The sequence below is a fragment of the Anguilla rostrata genome, chromosome 3 (assembly GCF_018555375.3).
Source record: "Anguilla rostrata isolate EN2019 chromosome 3, ASM1855537v3, whole genome shotgun sequence".
NCBI classification, from domain to species: Eukaryota; Metazoa; Chordata; class Actinopteri; order Anguilliformes; family Anguillidae; genus Anguilla; species Anguilla rostrata.
Window position 1 is genome coordinate 67,449,225 of NC_057935.1, and position 17,500 is coordinate 67,466,724.

At 54.2% G+C, this 17,500-nt stretch overlaps 1 protein-coding gene across 1 annotated transcript in view; it reads left to right on the forward strand.

Moving 5' to 3' along the window:
• pard3bb (par-3 family cell polarity regulator beta b) overlaps nucleotides 1–17,500 on the forward strand; it is a 273,730-nt gene that overhangs the window by 170,467 nt on the left and 85,763 nt on the right. The window contains 3 exon segments of the mRNA XM_064329842.1: nucleotides 1,199–1,202; nucleotides 7,004–7,208; nucleotides 11,093–11,318. Of these exon segments, the coding sequence (XP_064185912.1) occupies nucleotides 1,199–1,202; nucleotides 7,004–7,208; nucleotides 11,093–11,318 (435 nt within the window).

Below are 17,500 nucleotides of genomic sequence, written 5' to 3' on the forward strand. Positions count from 1 at the left end.
TAAGATATGCTTGATGTCATAAGTAGGCAGTGGTTTCTGTGGTAACACAAGATTGCATTGCAGATCACCTGAGGGTGTGTGGGTAAGCATTGGCAGGCCTGCGCTGCACCTGTCTACACTGCCAGTGTTCCCTCCTGGCCTTGTGCTGCTGCCATGGCACCCAAGTGTGAGGTCACAGACATGTGATTGGAATGCTCTTAACTGAACATTCTGACGCTGATGTCACGATCGCTGCTGGTGACTGAAAGCAACGGCGTTCTAGAACACTGAATTTTGAACAAAAACATTCCTAAGAAACCTATTTTTCAGAGGGGTAAAGGGTGCTTTCCGTTCACCAGCGCTGATTTCTGCCACCTCACACGTGGCTGTTAAGGTGTGACTCAGGACCCGGTGGTGGTGAGTGTCTGTGTCACGCCTGTCTCAAGCCCCATTTTGATCTGCCCCTCGCCCAGGCTACTTGAAACGCCATTTTTGGAACGCAGTTATTAAATGACTCTTAATCATTTTTCGCCCTCCGAAGCTTGTTTTTGAGGCTTCGTGCGGTACGCCCCTAAAGCACGAAGCAGAACTGCTGATGAACCGTGAAATAAACGCTTGCAGATGTGTTTTCTTTTAGGAGCTCGGTTTGCATAAACCAGTCGGAGGGAAAAACTGAGAGTTCTCCTGTCTGCGGCTTCCTCTGTAGTTCCAGCAGCTCCTGCTGATACCGGGAGCGAGTTCATTTACACAAGAATGTGTAATAATGACATTCTGCCTTTTAAAAACCCGCGTCTGGTTTTAAGGGCGAGCTGGGTGCGTGCGTGCATGCATGTTTGCGTGTGGTGTGTGTGTGTGCACGTGTGGTGTTTGTGTGTGTGCATGTGTTAGTGTGTGTTGTGTGTGTGTGTGTGTGTGTGTGTGACAGGCGAACAGCTCGTGACTGATGGTGTGTGTGTGTGCTTGCGTGCGTGCACGTGTGTTTGTGTGTGTGTGACTGATGGTGTGTGTGCTTGCGTGTATGCGCGTGTGTTTGTGTGTGTGACTGATGGTGTGTGTGAGTAATACCGTGTGTTCAGGAGAGGAGGAGGAGGGGGGGGGCGCTCTCAGAAGCTGGTTTAGTGACTGATGCTTTGTTTGCGTTGTGCTGATGAGGCTCTGCGTGAGCTAACCCCCCCCCACAGCGTGAGCGGACCCCCCCCCCGTGAGCGGCTGACCTCAGATCAGTGCTTTACTGTAAACGCCTCTCCAGGCTACCTGGCACCCGCGGCACCTTCCAGAACCTTCCGCGTGAGTCAGCGCTCCGGGGGTGAGGAGGGAGGAGGAGGAGGAGGAGGAGCAGAGCCGGGCCGCGTTGAGTGATTAATGTGTGCGTGTGTGTGTGTGTGTTGGTAGCGGAGGCCTCCCCCCTACCTCCACCCAGCTGGAGGAGGTGTGTTTGCTCCCTACCGCTCCGTCCTCCTCCCTGGCTCTCCTCCAGAGCCGTCCGCCATCTTTCACCTCGCGGCCAAGCGCCCCTCCAGCAGGCCTGAGCTCAAACGCTTACGCAGCGTTCCTCTGCCTGTACCGCCATCACCGCCCAGCGCGTGTGTGCGTGTGTGTGTGTGTGTGTGTGTGCGTGTGTGTGTGTGTGTGTGTGTGTGTGTGTGTGTTTGTGCGTGTTTGTGCGTGTGTGCGCGTGCGCGTGTGTGTTTTCGCACGTCCTGAGCAGTGGCGCCCGTCCCCGCCCGTTCTGGCTGCTCCGTTACTTTGGTGAGTTTCCCCAAAACGCAGCAGCGCTCTTTCACTTTGACAACACACGTCTCTCTGACAAACCAGAGCCTACTTATGTCACTACTGTTCTGTTCTGTTCCCCTCTCTCTCTTTCCCTCTCTCTTTTCCTCTCTCTTCCTCTCTTGCATGCTCCCTCTCTCCCTCCTCAATAGAGCAGGAGTTTGTTGTTGATTTGAGCTGAAGGCGGCCATGTTGGGCAGATTTGGATTGATGGACTAATTTGTCCCTGACACTGGCCGGATGGTGGCTTGGTGTCCGGGAGGAGCTCAGGTGTGGGGTGGGGTGGGTGGGGGGTGGGGGGGGGGACAGCCGCCCCTCTCTGTTCCGCTGTCCAGCACAGCGGTTTATGTCACTTCCTGTGGTCGAGCGCACGGCCAGCCCCTCCTCTCCACAGCCGCCTGCACCGAGCACCTTCAGCTGCTAAAATTGATCAGTTAGGTGCCGACTTAAAAAACAAAAAAACCAGCTGACCCTGCGGCTCTCCTGGACCTGGGTTAGATTAATACAGTAAAGCCCTTGTGTTATCGATGGGTGAGTTTTTAACTAAATTCGAGCCTCAGCACACAGACAGGGCCTCAGAAAGCCTGGTCCTGTTCCTGTGGCGAGTGGCAGCCCCTGTTTAATTAAAATAATGCGGATCATTGGACGCACCATGACACGCCCCTGTGGACCCCCCCCACGCCCCCTCAACCGCCATCACTGATCCGGTGTGAGGGTTTTCTCCCCACTGGGAGTTTTTTTTTCTGCTTGCTATTTGGGGGTTCAGGCCTGGTGTTTGCTCTGCCTCTTGCCTTGCTACTCTGTTCTCTGTGGAAAGCGCTATACAAATAAAATGGGATAGAATTGAATGATCCAGAGATCCAGAGAACCCGTAATTATTGGAAGCCTTCAAGGGGCTGTGTGTTGGGCAGCGTGTGGTGAGATGGACATTGTGGTCATTTCCCTCTGGTCCAGCAATGAGACCAACGGATCAGTGCAATAGATCAGTAGTACCAGTAACAGGCCCCCATCTTGATTGGCTAGGACCACCAGTTCACAGTATACTGGAGAATAAATGCGATTTTTTTGTTTGTTTTGGCTGTTGAACCAGCTGTAAAATAATAATAATAATAATAATAATACATTTCCTTGGCTGATGACGCCTGCATCCCGACTGGTGTGTTTTTTCACGTTCATGTTGGATGTTTGCTGAAGCAGTGAGAGACTCTCGCTGAAGTAGACCAGCGGGAAGCCAAGTCCTGCTCACCTGGGCGGGAGCCCAGATCCTTAAGCACCGGGGTCTGTGCAGATAATGAGCGTGTTTTAAGTGCCCGCACAGGGGCACCTCTACAGTCGTATTTTTGACTCCTGCTTTTATTTACGAAGCGCGTCGGTCTGGCCCCTCCTGTTCTGATGATGTCAGCGTGCTGGCCCGCCCGTCGCCTCTGCTGTCCGTTCGCCCACGGTCGGGGAAATTCGGGAAATTCCGAGCGCCCCTCTGCCAAAAACGGGATTTGGGAACGTTTGAGATTGGTTTTTATCCGTCTGCAGTGAAACCTTGTTACTGTAAACCAGGTTTGTGAGAAAAAAGGGAACGTTTCGGTAAAAAAAGAGCGTCTGTAATATCCAGCGTTTATACGCTCTTCGTCAAACCGAGCTGGGAGGCCAGAACAAGCCGCAGAGGGGGCGTGGCCTCCGCACGGAGGAAGGCGGCATCGTCACGGTAACCGGCGTGACAGGCAGGCGACCTTTGGAGTCTTCTTCCTCCAGAGGAAGGCGCTGGGGAAGGTGACAGCGGCTCCTCGGCACGTTCCTCTCAGACCGACGTTAAAAACACGGGACGCCCGCTCGCGATCGCCCCGCCTTTTAATGACGGGCATCTCTCGAGGTTTCTCTTCCACGTTTTTTTTGAAACACCATGTTTCTCGCCCCTCGTTTGGGGGATTGTTCCCAATCCAGCCCTGCTCTTTGCTATACCACACTTACAACAGGATGAGCAGCTTTATCCCGAGCGCTGCACAAAGGGTATGAAGGATAACCAGGAAACAAGTATTGTGAATACCCCGAGAGAGAAAAACCGGTTTCCAATGCGGGAACCAAGCCGATAGACGCTTAAAACCCTGTAGTGAGGACCGCTCCCCCCTGGCTCCCCCAGCCTCGGCTCAGTGGGTGCCCCTGATTCATCTGACAGCTCAGTTCCAAGCTAACGCGGTTTAGATCGAGAGGATTGCGTGAATTACCCCGTTGCGCGACCTCTCGCGGATGAGGACCGCGATTCACACCCGAACCTCGGCTTCTGCAGGGTAGCGCTGCCAAAAGCCTGTCCCCGACGTTCAATCTTTGACGCATGTCCCTTCAATGGGGGCGAGGCAGCCCCGGCGCCACGGTGGCCCCGTCGAGGATTGCCGCTTTCAGTGTTAGTCCTGTCTGCACAACAGTGGGAGGAAGCTCTGCTCCTCCGATTGTGCATTAGACCGTTATAAAGAGCTGCTGCTCGTATATTTTAGCTTGTTTAAGGATTAACTGGCATTTGTTAACTTTTTTTTTCTAGCCATGCATTTTGCATGTCAGTGTTTGGTTAGTCGCACTGAAGCACTGGAGGCTGCATCCCCATGCAAGGCTCATGGACAGATGTCTGGTGTGGCCCATCAAAACATTTCCCTGAGTTTATTTTGTCTTTGCCTGAGAACCTTGAGGCAGCCTTGAATGGCAGCTGGGGGCGGTTCTCTAGCAGTTAGGGATGGGTGGGTCTCTGCGGTGTCTGGTTGTTTTTTTTCAGGGGGGAAGGGGGGGTTTGATAACCGAGATCAAACCATGATCACACGCTGCATACTGAGCAAGCACTTTCCATCCTACCCACGTCACCATCCTGCCCCCCCTCCTCACCTCACCCCCCCAACTATTCGGAATGCCCGGCCCTCTCACCTGTCATACCTGCGCCCCCCTCCCCCCCTTCCGCGGCGGCTGGAATTATGCATGTGCATAAATCTGGCGGGATTCATCGCTGGCCGTGCGGGAGATTGGGCGGGCGGCTCACATCGCCGTCCGGGGCGTCTCGATCAGAGCAGCGATTCCATTTCCAGATTCGTTTAAATGCCCATTAGCTAAACAAAGAGGGGAGCCTGGGAGTCTGGAGGTGAGGCTCATTGGAATTCAGCGCGCCCCCCCGACCCCCCCCCCCCTGCTCCTGTCGATATGATGGGTTTCTTGATTCATGAATGCATCGTTGGGTTTCTGCATCACTTTACCTAATGATTCGGTTTGCCGTGCGCGTTCCTGACCCCGCGCGGGGGCGGGTGGGTGAGTGGGGGCTGATGGGAAGGGGACAGGGCGGGGCACAGCCATGGCATGCGCCCCCCCCCCCCCCGGCAGTGCTGTCCTCGATCTGGATCATCGTTCCCCGCCGCCGCCGCCGTCCTCATGCTCATCCATCACCTCCGACGCCGCGGAATGTTTAAAAAGTCATTTACTCGAAGTTGTGAGGAGATACTGAGGCTTTGGTTTTTAACCCTGTCCCCTTGGCTCACGTGCTCGGTGTTTAATGTGCCCAGCGCAATGCGGGGCGTTTTTATGCTAGCCTCGCTCTGTATTCTCGCTTCACGCAAACAGAGTGTGGACTTGTGTACAAAGTGGACACTTAAGATGCAGTTCGCCTTGCCTGACCTGAAATAGGGCCTTCAACACACGTCTGGGGAAAGCATCTTTAAAAGGGTATCTTTTTTTATTGAGGATTTGCTACTGGAGCAGACTTTTTTTCCGTCTACTTAATGAGTGAAAAAAGTCCCCCTTTCAAGATTTGGGAACTTTAAAATGTGTGGGATTGATGGCGCTGGTCCCCTCTGGCCCCGTGTCCTTCTGCTTCTCCTGCTCACGCTTCAGAAGGTTCACTCTCAACATTTCTGTTTGGAGTGAAGTTTGTGTGCTGCGAATGTGTGTGTGTGTGTGCGTGTGTCCGTGTGTCTGTGTGTGTGTGTGTGTGTGTGCGTGTGCGTGTGTGTGCTGTGTATGCCGTGCTGTGTGTGTAGTTGTGTATGTGTGCATGCGAGTGCGTGTGTGCGAGTGTGTGTGAGTTGTGTGTGTGTGTGTGTAGTGGAGTGTGTGTGTGTGTCCGAGTGTGAGTGTGGTGTGAGCTGTGGTGGTGTGAGGTGTGTGTGTGTGTGTGTGTGTGTGTGTGTGTGTGTGTGTGTGTGAGTGTGAGTGTGTGAGTGTGTGTGTGTGTGTGTGTGCGTGTGTGTGTGTGTGTGTGTGTGAGTGTGAGTGTGTGTGTGATGAGCGTGTGTGCGTGAGCGTGAGTGTGTGTCGTGTGTGTGTGTGTGTGTGTGTGTGTGTGTGTGTGAGTGTGTGTGTGTGTGTGTGTGTGTGTGTGTGTGTGCGTGCGTGCATGTGTGTGTGTGTGTGTGCACGTTGTCCTTCAGCCCGTGTGCGGGGGGATATAAATGTCAGAGAGGAAGGGGAGGTATGCGTTTGTGTGCTGAAGCCCTTTCCTGCCTGATTCATGAGACCTTTTCTTTATCTCTCTCTTTTCCCTGGGAACTTCTCTCCATCCCGTAGCCCTTTTCCTTTCATCTTCCGCCGTTTATTCCCCTGCCTCCTCATCCTCACCTTTCTTCTGAGTTAGCGTGTCTTTCTTTCTTCTCTTCTTTCTCTGTCCCCTCTGCTTTTTTTCACCTGCTCATCTTCCTCCCACTCTTCCTCTTTTGTCTTCCTCCTGCTCTCTCTTTCTCCATCTAAACGTGCACCTCCCTCACTCAAGTCTTGACCCCTGTGCTCTGACATCTCTCCTTATTTCTCTGTTGCTCACCTCCTCCATCCCTTTTCTGTTTCTGTCTCTTCTTTTGTCCTCTTTTTCACTCTTCCTCCCTCTCTTTTCTCCTCCTCAGCAAATGCCCAGCATCTCATCCCCTTCTCTCCTCCACACTGATGCACTCTCCATCATCCTCTTTTTCTCCATGTGTACTGACGGCCCGCTCTCCTCTCCTCTCGCTCTCCTCCTCCATGTATGCGGCCCCCTCTCCTGCCGCTGCTCCTCTCTCTCTCCTCTCATCGCTCTCTCTCGCCTCGCCCCTCCAGTTACGACGGCCCTCTCTCCTCTACTCTCTCCTCTGTCCCTCCATGTTACTGACGCCTCTCTCCCTCTCTGCTCTCTACGTCTCCCTCTCTCCTCTCTCTCTCTCCCTCTGTCCCTCCATGTGTACTGACGGCCCTCTCTCCTCCTCTCTCTCTCTCTCTGTCCCTCCATGTGTACTGCCCCGTCTCTCGCTACCACCCCCGCGAGATCTGCTGCGGGGTCTCACTGGGCCCACCTGGAGCTGAATAGTCCAGCTCGCTGGAGAGCCTGCAGACGGCCGTGACGGAGGCGCGTAAGAGCGAGCTGCCCTTCCACCGGCCGCGGCCCCACATGGTGCGCGGGCGCGGCTGCAACGAGAGCTTCCGCGCCGCCATCGACAAGTCCTACGACGGCCCGCCCGACCTGGACGACGGTGAGGCTCCAGTGTGCTGCTAACGTGCTAACTCTATCCTGCACCACTAATGTGCACCGCTAACGTGCTAACACTATCCTGCACCACTAATGTGCACCGCTAACGTGCTTACACTATCCTGCACCACTAATGTGCACCGCTAACGTGCTTACACTATCCTGCACCACTAATGTGCACCGCTAACGCGCTAACACTATCCTGCACCACTAATGTGCACCGCTAACGTGCTAACACTATCCTGCACCACTAATGTGCACCGCTAACGTGCTTACACTATCCTGCACCACTAATGTGCACCGCTAACGTGCTAACACTATCCTGCATCACTAATGTGCACCGCTAACGTGCTAACACTATCCTGCACCGCTAACGTGCTTCGCTAACCTTCACCGCTAACATGCTGCACTAACATGCACTGATAACGTACTCCGCTAACGTGCGCTGCTAACGCGCTTTGCTAACCTGCACCGCTGAAGCTCGTTTCCCTTTAAAGCAGGCCTGCCCAACCCTGTTCCTGGAGATCTGCTGTCCTGTGGGTTTCCATTTCAACCCTAATTTGGACCACCTGATTGTCCTAATTAGCAGCTCAATGAGATCTCTAGCTGCTGAATGAGGTGTGCTTTGTTACGGTTGTATTGAAAACCTTAAGGACAGTAGAGCTCCAGGGACTGGTTTATGTAGCCCTGCTTTAAAGAGTACACGCAGAAGAGATGTGAAGATGGCTTTCCAATGTTGGGTGTCATGTCCAGGTAAAGCGCACATTCTCTGCGCCGTGAAGCGCCCCATTGGTCAGAAATTTAACCCTGACCACACCCCTGATGGCACATAATCGTCATCTCACAGGGAGGCAGAGTCCAATGAGCCTGATTTCCCCAGTGGACTTCCACTGCCTGTGTAACTGAGAAAGTGCTCCAGTGCAGTGACCGTACAGGACAGCTTGGGGGGTCCGTAGGGTGAAAAACTGCTCCCCTCGTATCAGAGCGAACGCCGCATCACAAGTCTGCTCTCTCCCGAAGTTAAGGAGGATGCCGAGGCGGGCCTTATGCATATGATTGGATGTTATAATAAATTCTGCTTTTCCGTGGGTCCTGGAGGGCCTGGGTAGTGCTAGATTTGAGATGCGGAGTCTTCTAGGCTGTGAAACCGCTCGAACGCAGCTGTGCATAAAGCCGTAGATATAAATACAAACCCAAAGTGTTGTGAGTTCACTGATACTTTCTGAGAGTTCTGAAACTGTGTGAAGGTGGGATGGATCGTATTGTGCATATGGTAGGAACTGCGCTCAACGTAAAGAGTCGCGGTTCAATCGGGTAAGGACATGCCGTTGTACCTGAGCAGGTATACCTGTGCTTCATATATATCCACTGTATAATGTACAGTAAAGCTAGTAAATTGTGTAAGCCTGGATAAGCTCTGTAAATGCATATAATGTATCTATGTAATGTAATGTTCATAACTTGTGTAAACTGAATCAGGGTATGTTAAAAAAGAATCCTTCAATGTAAAGTAGGTCTGTTACTGCAGGTCCTTTAATAATCCATGCATAATTTAGCAGTCAGCAGAAGTACTGGAGAAATCCTGTAAATGAGTATCAAAGATCTTAAAAGGTTTCAATTTTAAATTGCAAAGGATAATGCTATATTCATATCCTAATATGAATGCCCTTGAAGAGATGTAGTAATAAGGATAAGCTTTTGTCTTGAGTCTTATGAAGAGGTGAGACCGGCTCATGTGGGATAGTTCAGTGGAGACCCTGTGGAGTTTCGCTTGTTTACAGAGTGTGCGTCTGTGTGTGTGTGTGGGTGTGGTAAGTGGTGCGTGTGTGGCAATAGGGTGAGTGGTGCGCAAGGTGTGTGTCTGTCGCTGTGCGTTTGGTGTAGCCCTGCTCTGTAGCCACATTGACATGGGCCCATTGGAAACCCTGCAGGAGAGGACAGATCAGACACACCTGTGGAGCCCAGATCACCCCCGCCCCCCCGCCCCCCCGTGCCCCCCCCCCCGACATTACTCTCAGGTCGCACCCTCAGCACTGAGCCCACACACTGACCACCGCGTGCGAGCAGAGACCCGGTTTAAACTGGTACGGCCTGGTTTAAACTGGCACGGGACAGACAGAGCGCTCTCTGCGCTGTGCTCTGTGTACAGCCAGCCTGTTTGCGGATGCAAGATGTTCAAATTAAGAGTTCCCATCCGTAACGTTTCAATTAGATATACCATCATTTTACTTTCAATTTAGCCTGGCTGATGGAAATTCCCCGGCTCTGTGTGAGCGCTTATTGCCCTGTGTTGCGGGGGAGTTAGAGTACAGACACACAGAGAAACACACACACACAGACACACACTCACACACAGTCACACATACTCACACACTCACACACGCAGAAACACACACACAGACACACACACACACACTCACACACACACACACACACACACACACACGCTAGCCTTGGAGTGAAACAGCAACAGGAGCAGGTATGTAGTACAGACACAGAGGCGTGTTCCCTTCTCCTCTCATTATGGGCGGCGTCTCAGGAGCTGATCCCCTGCGTCCTCCCATTTGTCCGCCCCGCTTGTTTGTGTCTCTTCCCGCCTGGCGCTCTGGGAGAGGGCGGGGCTTGGGAGCAGAGCGCTGAGCGGAAGAGAACGCTCAGAAGAGCGGCGGCCGCGACCGTGACCCGAGGAGAGAGAGGGTTCCGGAAACTTTGGGGTGGTGCGGAGAGGGGAGGGGAGGGGAGGGGAGGGGGGTACGCTCATGCGTCTTTCTGCTAAAGCTAAGCAGCCGCCATCGCTAATACCGCCCGCCAAAAAACGATCATCCCCCCCCCCCTCGTCCCCCCCCCCTCCATCTCTACTCCCCTTCTCCCGTTTACACACCGGCGGCTTCCGTTTGCACAAACGCCCAAGTTAAATTTACATGCGTCCCCCCGTCCCCCCCGCGCTCTGAAGTTGACCATCTGACAGCCTGGGAGAGCTGGGAAATGAGCGGGAGCCCGGCTGGCGGGACAGGGGCCCCAGTGCGGGACGGGCCAGCGTGGGGGAGATTGATCGCCCCAAACCGCTCCGCCTCGCCTCACTGTGGACGGGACGGTAACAGATGGCCCCGTCAGCGGCCTGGAAATGACCCGCCCCCCCCCCTTTCATCTGCATGCCATTAGTCCCCCCCCCAAAAAAAGAGCGCCTTGAAAACAGAAAGCCAGGAAAATCAATTATAACAAAACGGCCTAAGTCCCCCTTTTGTTAAGGTTCATGTGGCTGGAAATCCTGTTTTGGCTAACTGTCAGGTTTTTTTTCCCCTCCTTTAATTTGTGAAGAAATTTGTTTTCTGTTCTTCTTTTATCTTCGTGGCATCTCTGGGTGTTCGGTACATCTTGTCTCTGGCCTGCGTTTGATGAATATCATTATTTAAATCCCACCGCAGTTGGCATGGCGTCCAAAAATATCTGGCAGCTGTGATGCACTGCCGTTACTTTCATGAATAAGTGGGGCTGTTGTAACAGGCAGCACTGCAACAGGTCTCACAGGGCTGTTCCTGTGGGATCCAGGCACTAAAAACACCCTCCTGGTCTTTCTGGGCTCCTGAAACAGCAGCTTTACAGCGAGTAATGTTGTTGTCTGGATGTCCATCCTGTGTCGTAACTTCCGTGTAGGGGCGACATAGCTCAGGAGGTAAGGCCGATTGTCTGGCAGTCGGAGGGTTGCCGGTTCAAACCCCGCCCTGGGCATGTCGAAGTGTCCTTGAGCAAGACACCTAACCCCTAACCTCTAACTGCTCTGGCGAATGAGAGGCATCAATGTAAAGCGCTTTGGATAAAAGCGCTATATAAATGCAGTCCATTTACCGTTTACCGTGTGATTTCTGTGTTCCCCTGCCCGTCTGACAGACGACCTCTCGGACCCGAGCTCGGGACGGGACACCCCGGCCAGCGGGTCCTCCCGACAGGGCCTGGGCGACACGGAGGACGGCAAGAAGGACAAGAAGAAGAAGGCCAAGGGCAAGAAGAAGGAGAAGAAAAGCAAAGGGAAGGAGAAGGAGAAGGAGAAGAAGAAAGCAGAGGATGGAGAGGACCAGGACAAGAAGGCAAAGAAGAAAGGTTTTGGATTGTTGAGGTACAGTAGTGCATCTCTCTCTCTCTCTCCCTCTCTCCATCGTTTCCCGGGTCAGGCCTGCAGTAGTGAGTCCATGCTGTGGTGTCCTGGGCTTGCAGTAGTGCAGTAGTCCGTGCAGTGGCCTCCTGGGATAGCGTTAGAGTGGCTGTTCCCCGAGTAGCCGCGTGTTTACAGATCTGTAAATGTTTGGGTTTGTGGTGAGAGTTTATATTGGACAGAAGCAGACCGAGTCGCTGTGGCTTTGCTGCTGATACTGTGCCGTGCGTCAGTGTGTTAAAACTTTGCTGCTGATGCTGTAGCGTGCGTCAGTGTGTTAAAACTTTGCTGCTGATGCTGTAGCGTGCGTCAGTGTGTTAAAACTTTGCTGCTGATGCTGTAGCGTGCGTCAGTGTGTTAAAACTTTGCTGCTGATACTGTGCCGTGCGTCAGTGTGTTAAAACTGCTGGCTTCTGCTTCAAGGGCCCTGCTGTGTGATGGAGATCTAAAGACATTATTTCTGCTCAGCTGACAGGTGATGGAATACGAACAATGTGCAGTGTGTAATGCAGTGTGCAGTTATTCAGTATGCAGTGTGTAATGCAGTGTGTAATACCATGTGCATGTGTAACGATACACAGTGCAGTGTGCAATGCCATGTGCAGTTTGTAATGCCGTGTGCAGTGTGTAATGCAGTGTGTGGTGTGTAATGCAGTGTGCGGTGTGTAATGCAGTGTGTAATGCAGTGTGCGGTGTGTAATGCTGTGTGCAGTGTGTAATGTAGTGTGCGGTGTGTAATGTAGTGTACATGTGTAATGATACGCAGTGGAGTGTGTAATGATACGCAGTGGAGTGTGTAATGCAGTGTGCGGTGTGTAATGCCGTGTGCGGTGTGTAATGCAGTGTGCGGTGTGTAATGCCGTGTGCGGTGTGTAATGCCGTGTGCAGTGTGTAATGCAGTGTGCAGTGTGGGGTGTGTAATGCAGTGTGTAATGCAGTGTGCGGTGTGTAATGCCGTGTGCAGTGTGGGGTGTGTAATGCAGTGTGTAATGCAGTGTGCGGTGTGTAATGCCGTGTGCAGTGTGGGGTGCTGTAGCATGCAGTGCGTAGTACTGTAACGTGCTGTGTGAGTGGTGTCCCGATGCAGCAGCGCATGCAGGAGCAGGTGGGCGTGCTCCGTTTGGCTCCTCGCCCGGCTGCAGGTGGGGGGGCTGCGTGCCAGAGCCCATGTGCGTCACCCCCCCTCCCCCCCACCATATTCCCCCCCCTTCCCGCTGCGGCATCTGTGCGGCCGAGTCAGTAAACGCCACGTGGAGGAGGGGGGGGTGGGGTGGAGGAGGAGGAGGAGGAGGAGGAGGAGGAGGGACGAGGACGCCGCGGATGATTGATTCCGCTAACCGGGCCTCAGACGTCCCGTCGGGTTGGACCTGACGGGCGATTACCGCTTTAATTGTTTTAATTAGGCGGCCTGCCGGAAGGTTCCGCGGAGAGAGAACGCCGCGCTTCTGACTGCGCGTCCGCGTCGTCCTGCGGAGAGCGAGCGCAGCGAGACGCTGGCACGCCTCGTTCCGAGCGCGTGTTCCCCCTCAACACCTGGGCCCGCGTCACACAGTCTCATTTGGGCTGTTCCTGTATAGCGCTCCCCGTTTTGTGTTCCTGCACAGACAGGAAGCTGTGGTTTTATTCCTCCATAGTGCACTCTTAAGGGGCACTGGAGCACTTGCACTCTTGAGGGTTCGTGCGTTTGCAGTGTGTGCGTACTGTGAGTGAGCGAGCTCTTGTGCGAGCCGCGTGTCCTGACTGGGCGGTGCTCCTGCCACGCCCACACCCGTATCCTGGCTACGGATAAGGCCGGCTGAGGCCCACCGAGCATCAGCTGTCTCTCTCTCTCTCGATAGGTGAACTGTTTGTGACCTCATCGAGCGTGGATTTGCCCTTGCGGCCTGGACGTCTGTATCGGGGGGGGTGTGGGGGGCTAATCCCCCTTAGACACACTGTGCCCCTGTGTGCCCCCCCCTCGCCCCCCCCCCCCGTGCTGCATCAGTACGGAGGCGCTTTCTTGTTCTGCGGAGATAAGCGTTTATTCCAGGCCCCTGTCGATGGTTGACGTGGCAACGGACGTAAAGGTTATTGGAAACTCCATTTTTATTGGCAGCGTAATTACAGTGAGAGCAGCGCGGTGTGGGCTGGGGGGGGGCGTGGGGGGGGGGTTATTATTCAGTTGATAGTGATTCGTGTATTAAGTCGATTGCTTATTACGTTAATAAGCGCAGCTCGGTGGAAACAGACGTTTCCCCTCTCAGACTGTGCCCTTCCTTTACCTCCGATTCTGACCGCGTCAGCGATCCGCTTCACTCATACTGATGACTGAGCGGCTAAACGCTCTGCTACCGTCTCTCTCCCCTCAAACAGCGAGGCGCTGCACCCCTGCATCCACTGTGCCTACCGTACAAACACACTTTCACACTTCACACTACAGCCACTTCCGCTAGCTACTCTTAGCGTGGCTAGCTGAGCACCACTCGAGCTCCTGATTAGCGACGCTAACGAGCGTTTTTAGGCTAATTGTGGTTGAGCGACCACGCTAACCGGTTTCTGTATAAATCTGGGGGAGTTGATTTCCTGGTGACTGAACGGCTGAGGACAGTCGGGGGTGAGTAGACGGGGGGGGGGGGGGGTCAGTGTCTCTCCCGGTTGCCATGGGGACCCGTAAACGAGCGGGTGTTTGGCGGAGGAGCGTGTCTGGGAGGCGGCGCGGCGGGGCGTCGCTCTGGCTAGCGGTGTTCGTTAGCGCGGGGCACGCGGCGGCCTCCGGCGATGATGATTGCGTCCCCGCGTGCACCGTCACGCCCCCCTCTCCCTCCGGATCCTGCGCCGAAAATAACCCCCCCTTCCTCCCCCGGGGGGGGCGGCGGCGGGAGCGCCAGGCTTTATTGTGTTCTCCATGGAGACGGGGCGATCTGGCCCTCCCGCCCAGCGGAGGCGGCGTGTTAGCGTGCTAATGGAAACGGAGACGGCGGGAGGGAGCGGAGGAGGAGCGCGGCGGCCTGCCTTCACCCCTCGCCTCTACGGGGGGGGGGGGGTGGTTGTGGAGCATGGCTTGGAGCTGGTCGAGCCCCTTACCCCCCCTCCCGCACCATTAGAGGATTGGCCTGCAGCCTTTAAAACTTGGACGTCTGTGTGTGAGACGCATCACCTGCCTGTGCGCACCTGCTGCTGCACACCTTCCTCCAATCACGTTTCGTCCCACGAGCGACACGACTCATATCTGAGCAGGATGGCTCTGCTGACTTCACGCCGACTGCAGAGTGTATCTCAGGACACCAGTGTGTACTCTGCAGGTGACTCAAATGCTTGTGTGGCTCTGTGCCGGGCTGTGAGTTCCCTGAATACGGTCCTCGACATTCAAATGAAAAAGGAAATAAAACTCATTTTACTTGCACATTTTCTCCGGTCATTTAATCTGAGCAGCTGTCCTGTAAGCCAGTGGTGTGCTGAAAAAAGAAATTAATTCAATAGCAGCGGCGTCGGGCACCAGCTAGTTATTCACCGTAAGTTCTGTGAACCTCCGAGCGGCTTGTGTGCGACTGCTTCACAAAAAGGCTCCAGCGAGGACGTGTCGGTACCCGAGCTCAGGTCAGTTTCCCTTTCAAATCAGCCAGTTCATAAAATTAATTGGAAATTCAGCGCGCTCGTTGTGAATTCCCCACGGAGAGGAATTTCTGATTCGTGCTTTTCTCGTTTTTTCTGAATTGGCTGAATTGAAGCTGAAATGGCACAAACCCCTGCTTGAAGGCCCACAATGGGCTTTCATTGGCTCTCGCGTTCCTGAAGACGGTGTCACGTCTCTCTCTATCCTCGTCCGTGGAGGAGTCGGCGAAGACCCGTTGAGTCTTTAGATTGCAGAAATGCTCAGCGCTCAGGTTGCTAAGGTCATAAAGCCTGTTGTGTCCTCTTTGAATGCTGAGCGCTGTTGTGCTTTTGAGCCACAGAGAATCTCACTGAAGTCTTCCCCCATTTGCTATCTTAGATTTCAGCCAACCACGTGCCTCTATAAAACAGGCTGCGTGTTTTAAAATGGGGTCTGAAGACAGGCGAACAGACAGGCATTCGGACCCCCTCCCTCTCCCAGTGCAGATGTTTCTCCCTTTAGCGCCGTTTTTAAAGATCTTTAGCGATAAATTAGCATTTTGCGCACATTAGCATGCGTAAAAGAGCGAGAGGAAGAGCAGGAGGGGTCCGGCGTGGCGGGCTGTTAGCGAGCACGTTAGCGAGCACGTTAGCGCTGTGCCTCGGAGCGGGGAGAGGGGGGAAGCGGGCTCCGGGGAGGCCTGGTACAGTACAGCCCCAGGTGGTGGATCAGTCCCATTAGGACCCTTCCCTTCCTCTCAACAGATGGAACACGGTGAGTCTCTGCCAAATCTCTCCCCCCCCCCCTTCCACCACCACCCCCCCATCCCTCCACCACCACCACCCCCCATCCCTCCACTCTCTCTCTCTCTCTCCCTCTCCTCACACTTTCACCCTCCCACACTTACACACTCTTGCTCACACAGTCTTTCACACACACACACACGCGCGCACACACACACACACACACACGCTCGCGCGCACACACACGCTCGCACACGTTCGCAAATGAACACCGCTAATAACCGCTTCACTGCAAGCACGTTCAGACTCTCTGATCTTCAGATTTGTCAATGGTGTTGTTTTTTTTTCTCCCCCTTTTCCCCCCCCCCCACCTCTCTCTCTCTCTCTCTCTCTCTAGCCTTAAGTCAGATTTGTTTTTTAGTTCATGGCATGTTCCATTAAAGCATTACGATAAAGATCCAGAAACACTTTAGACGCAATTTAAATCCACGGCCAAAACTTGAGTCTGCAAATGAAAACCATATCTGGGCGAGGCGGCAGACAGTTTAAACGCTCCCAGATTTCCTGCGCGGCGGCCCGCGGTTTAGCAGCCCGCTGCTCCTTCTGCCGGCTCCGTTTGTGTTCCTCGAGTTCCGCGATACTGAGCAGAAAACGCGTCTTAATTATCTTTCGTTTTTTGTGTAGCCCGGAGTAATTTTAGCCCTTCGATGCTGTGTGTTTTTTTTCGCTGTCGGCTAGTGGTTAAAAAAAAAAAAAAAGGTGTGCAACTCTGAAGCAGAACAAATTAGTCTGCAATTTATTTTCCCTTTTAAGTCTGTAAATGTGGTTTCCTGCGTCTGAGCGCGTCTTTGAAGATCCCTCGGCTCTCCGGTCCGTTCCGGTGGCTGTTACAAACATCCATTGTGCCGACTAAAAAGGCTATTTTCAATATCAAAACAAATGAGCATCACATTCTAATGAAAGGCTTGGCTGCCGGACGTCGTCTCTCTTCCTCTCTCTCTCTCTCTCTCTCCCTCCCTCTCTCCCCCCCTCACACCCCCTCCCTCCATGAATCAAGCTGGCCCTGGCTCTGTTCTGGGAGGCTGTGAAGTAGACACCTTCATGTCCCCCCCCCCCCGTTGTTTACTATTCTTATCATGCTGTTCCTTGGCTGTTCTCTCGCTGTTCCCTGGCTGTTCTCTCCTTGTTCCTTGGCTGTTCCTTGGCTGTTCTTCCTCAGGCCATATGCTCTAGAGAGCAGCCCTAATTGCTCCGTTTGCAGTCGGTGATAACTGGCTTGCCCTGCTGTCTTTGGGGTGGGGGGGGAGGGCGCAGGTGGTTCTGGGTAAACTTCCTCCTCGCGCCACCGTTTGAGCCCGTTAGCGCTGCGCTCTTCTCCGGTGCCCATTCCCCGGTCGGGGGACGAGCGCGGGCTCCTTCGTATAGTGCTGGAACCTCCTCAGACTTGGGACACAGGGAGCTGGGAGGAGAGTACAGCTGGGGAGGAGGGGGGGTGGGTGTAGAGAGCTCCAAAGAGAGGCGGCCTCTGGCCGGTCCTCCCCTGGCGCTGCTCCTCAGTAAAAGCCCCCAGAGTGCAGCGGGGCTCGGCGCGGCTGACAGATGGCCGTCTTCTTCAGCGGGCCTGTCAATGAAGGGCCGGCCAGCGGAGCCTCAGAGGGGCCGTCCAGCTCTGTCCGGCAGGGGAGGGGGGGGGAGGACTGTGACCGGTCCTGGGGAGGGGGGGACTGTAATGAGCGACTGTGGGGGGGGGGGGTTTGTGACTGGCCCTGGAGAGAGAGGGGTCCTGTCAGCCTCTCAGCTCTCTCTCTGCTTCGCTCGCTGGCTGTCAGAAT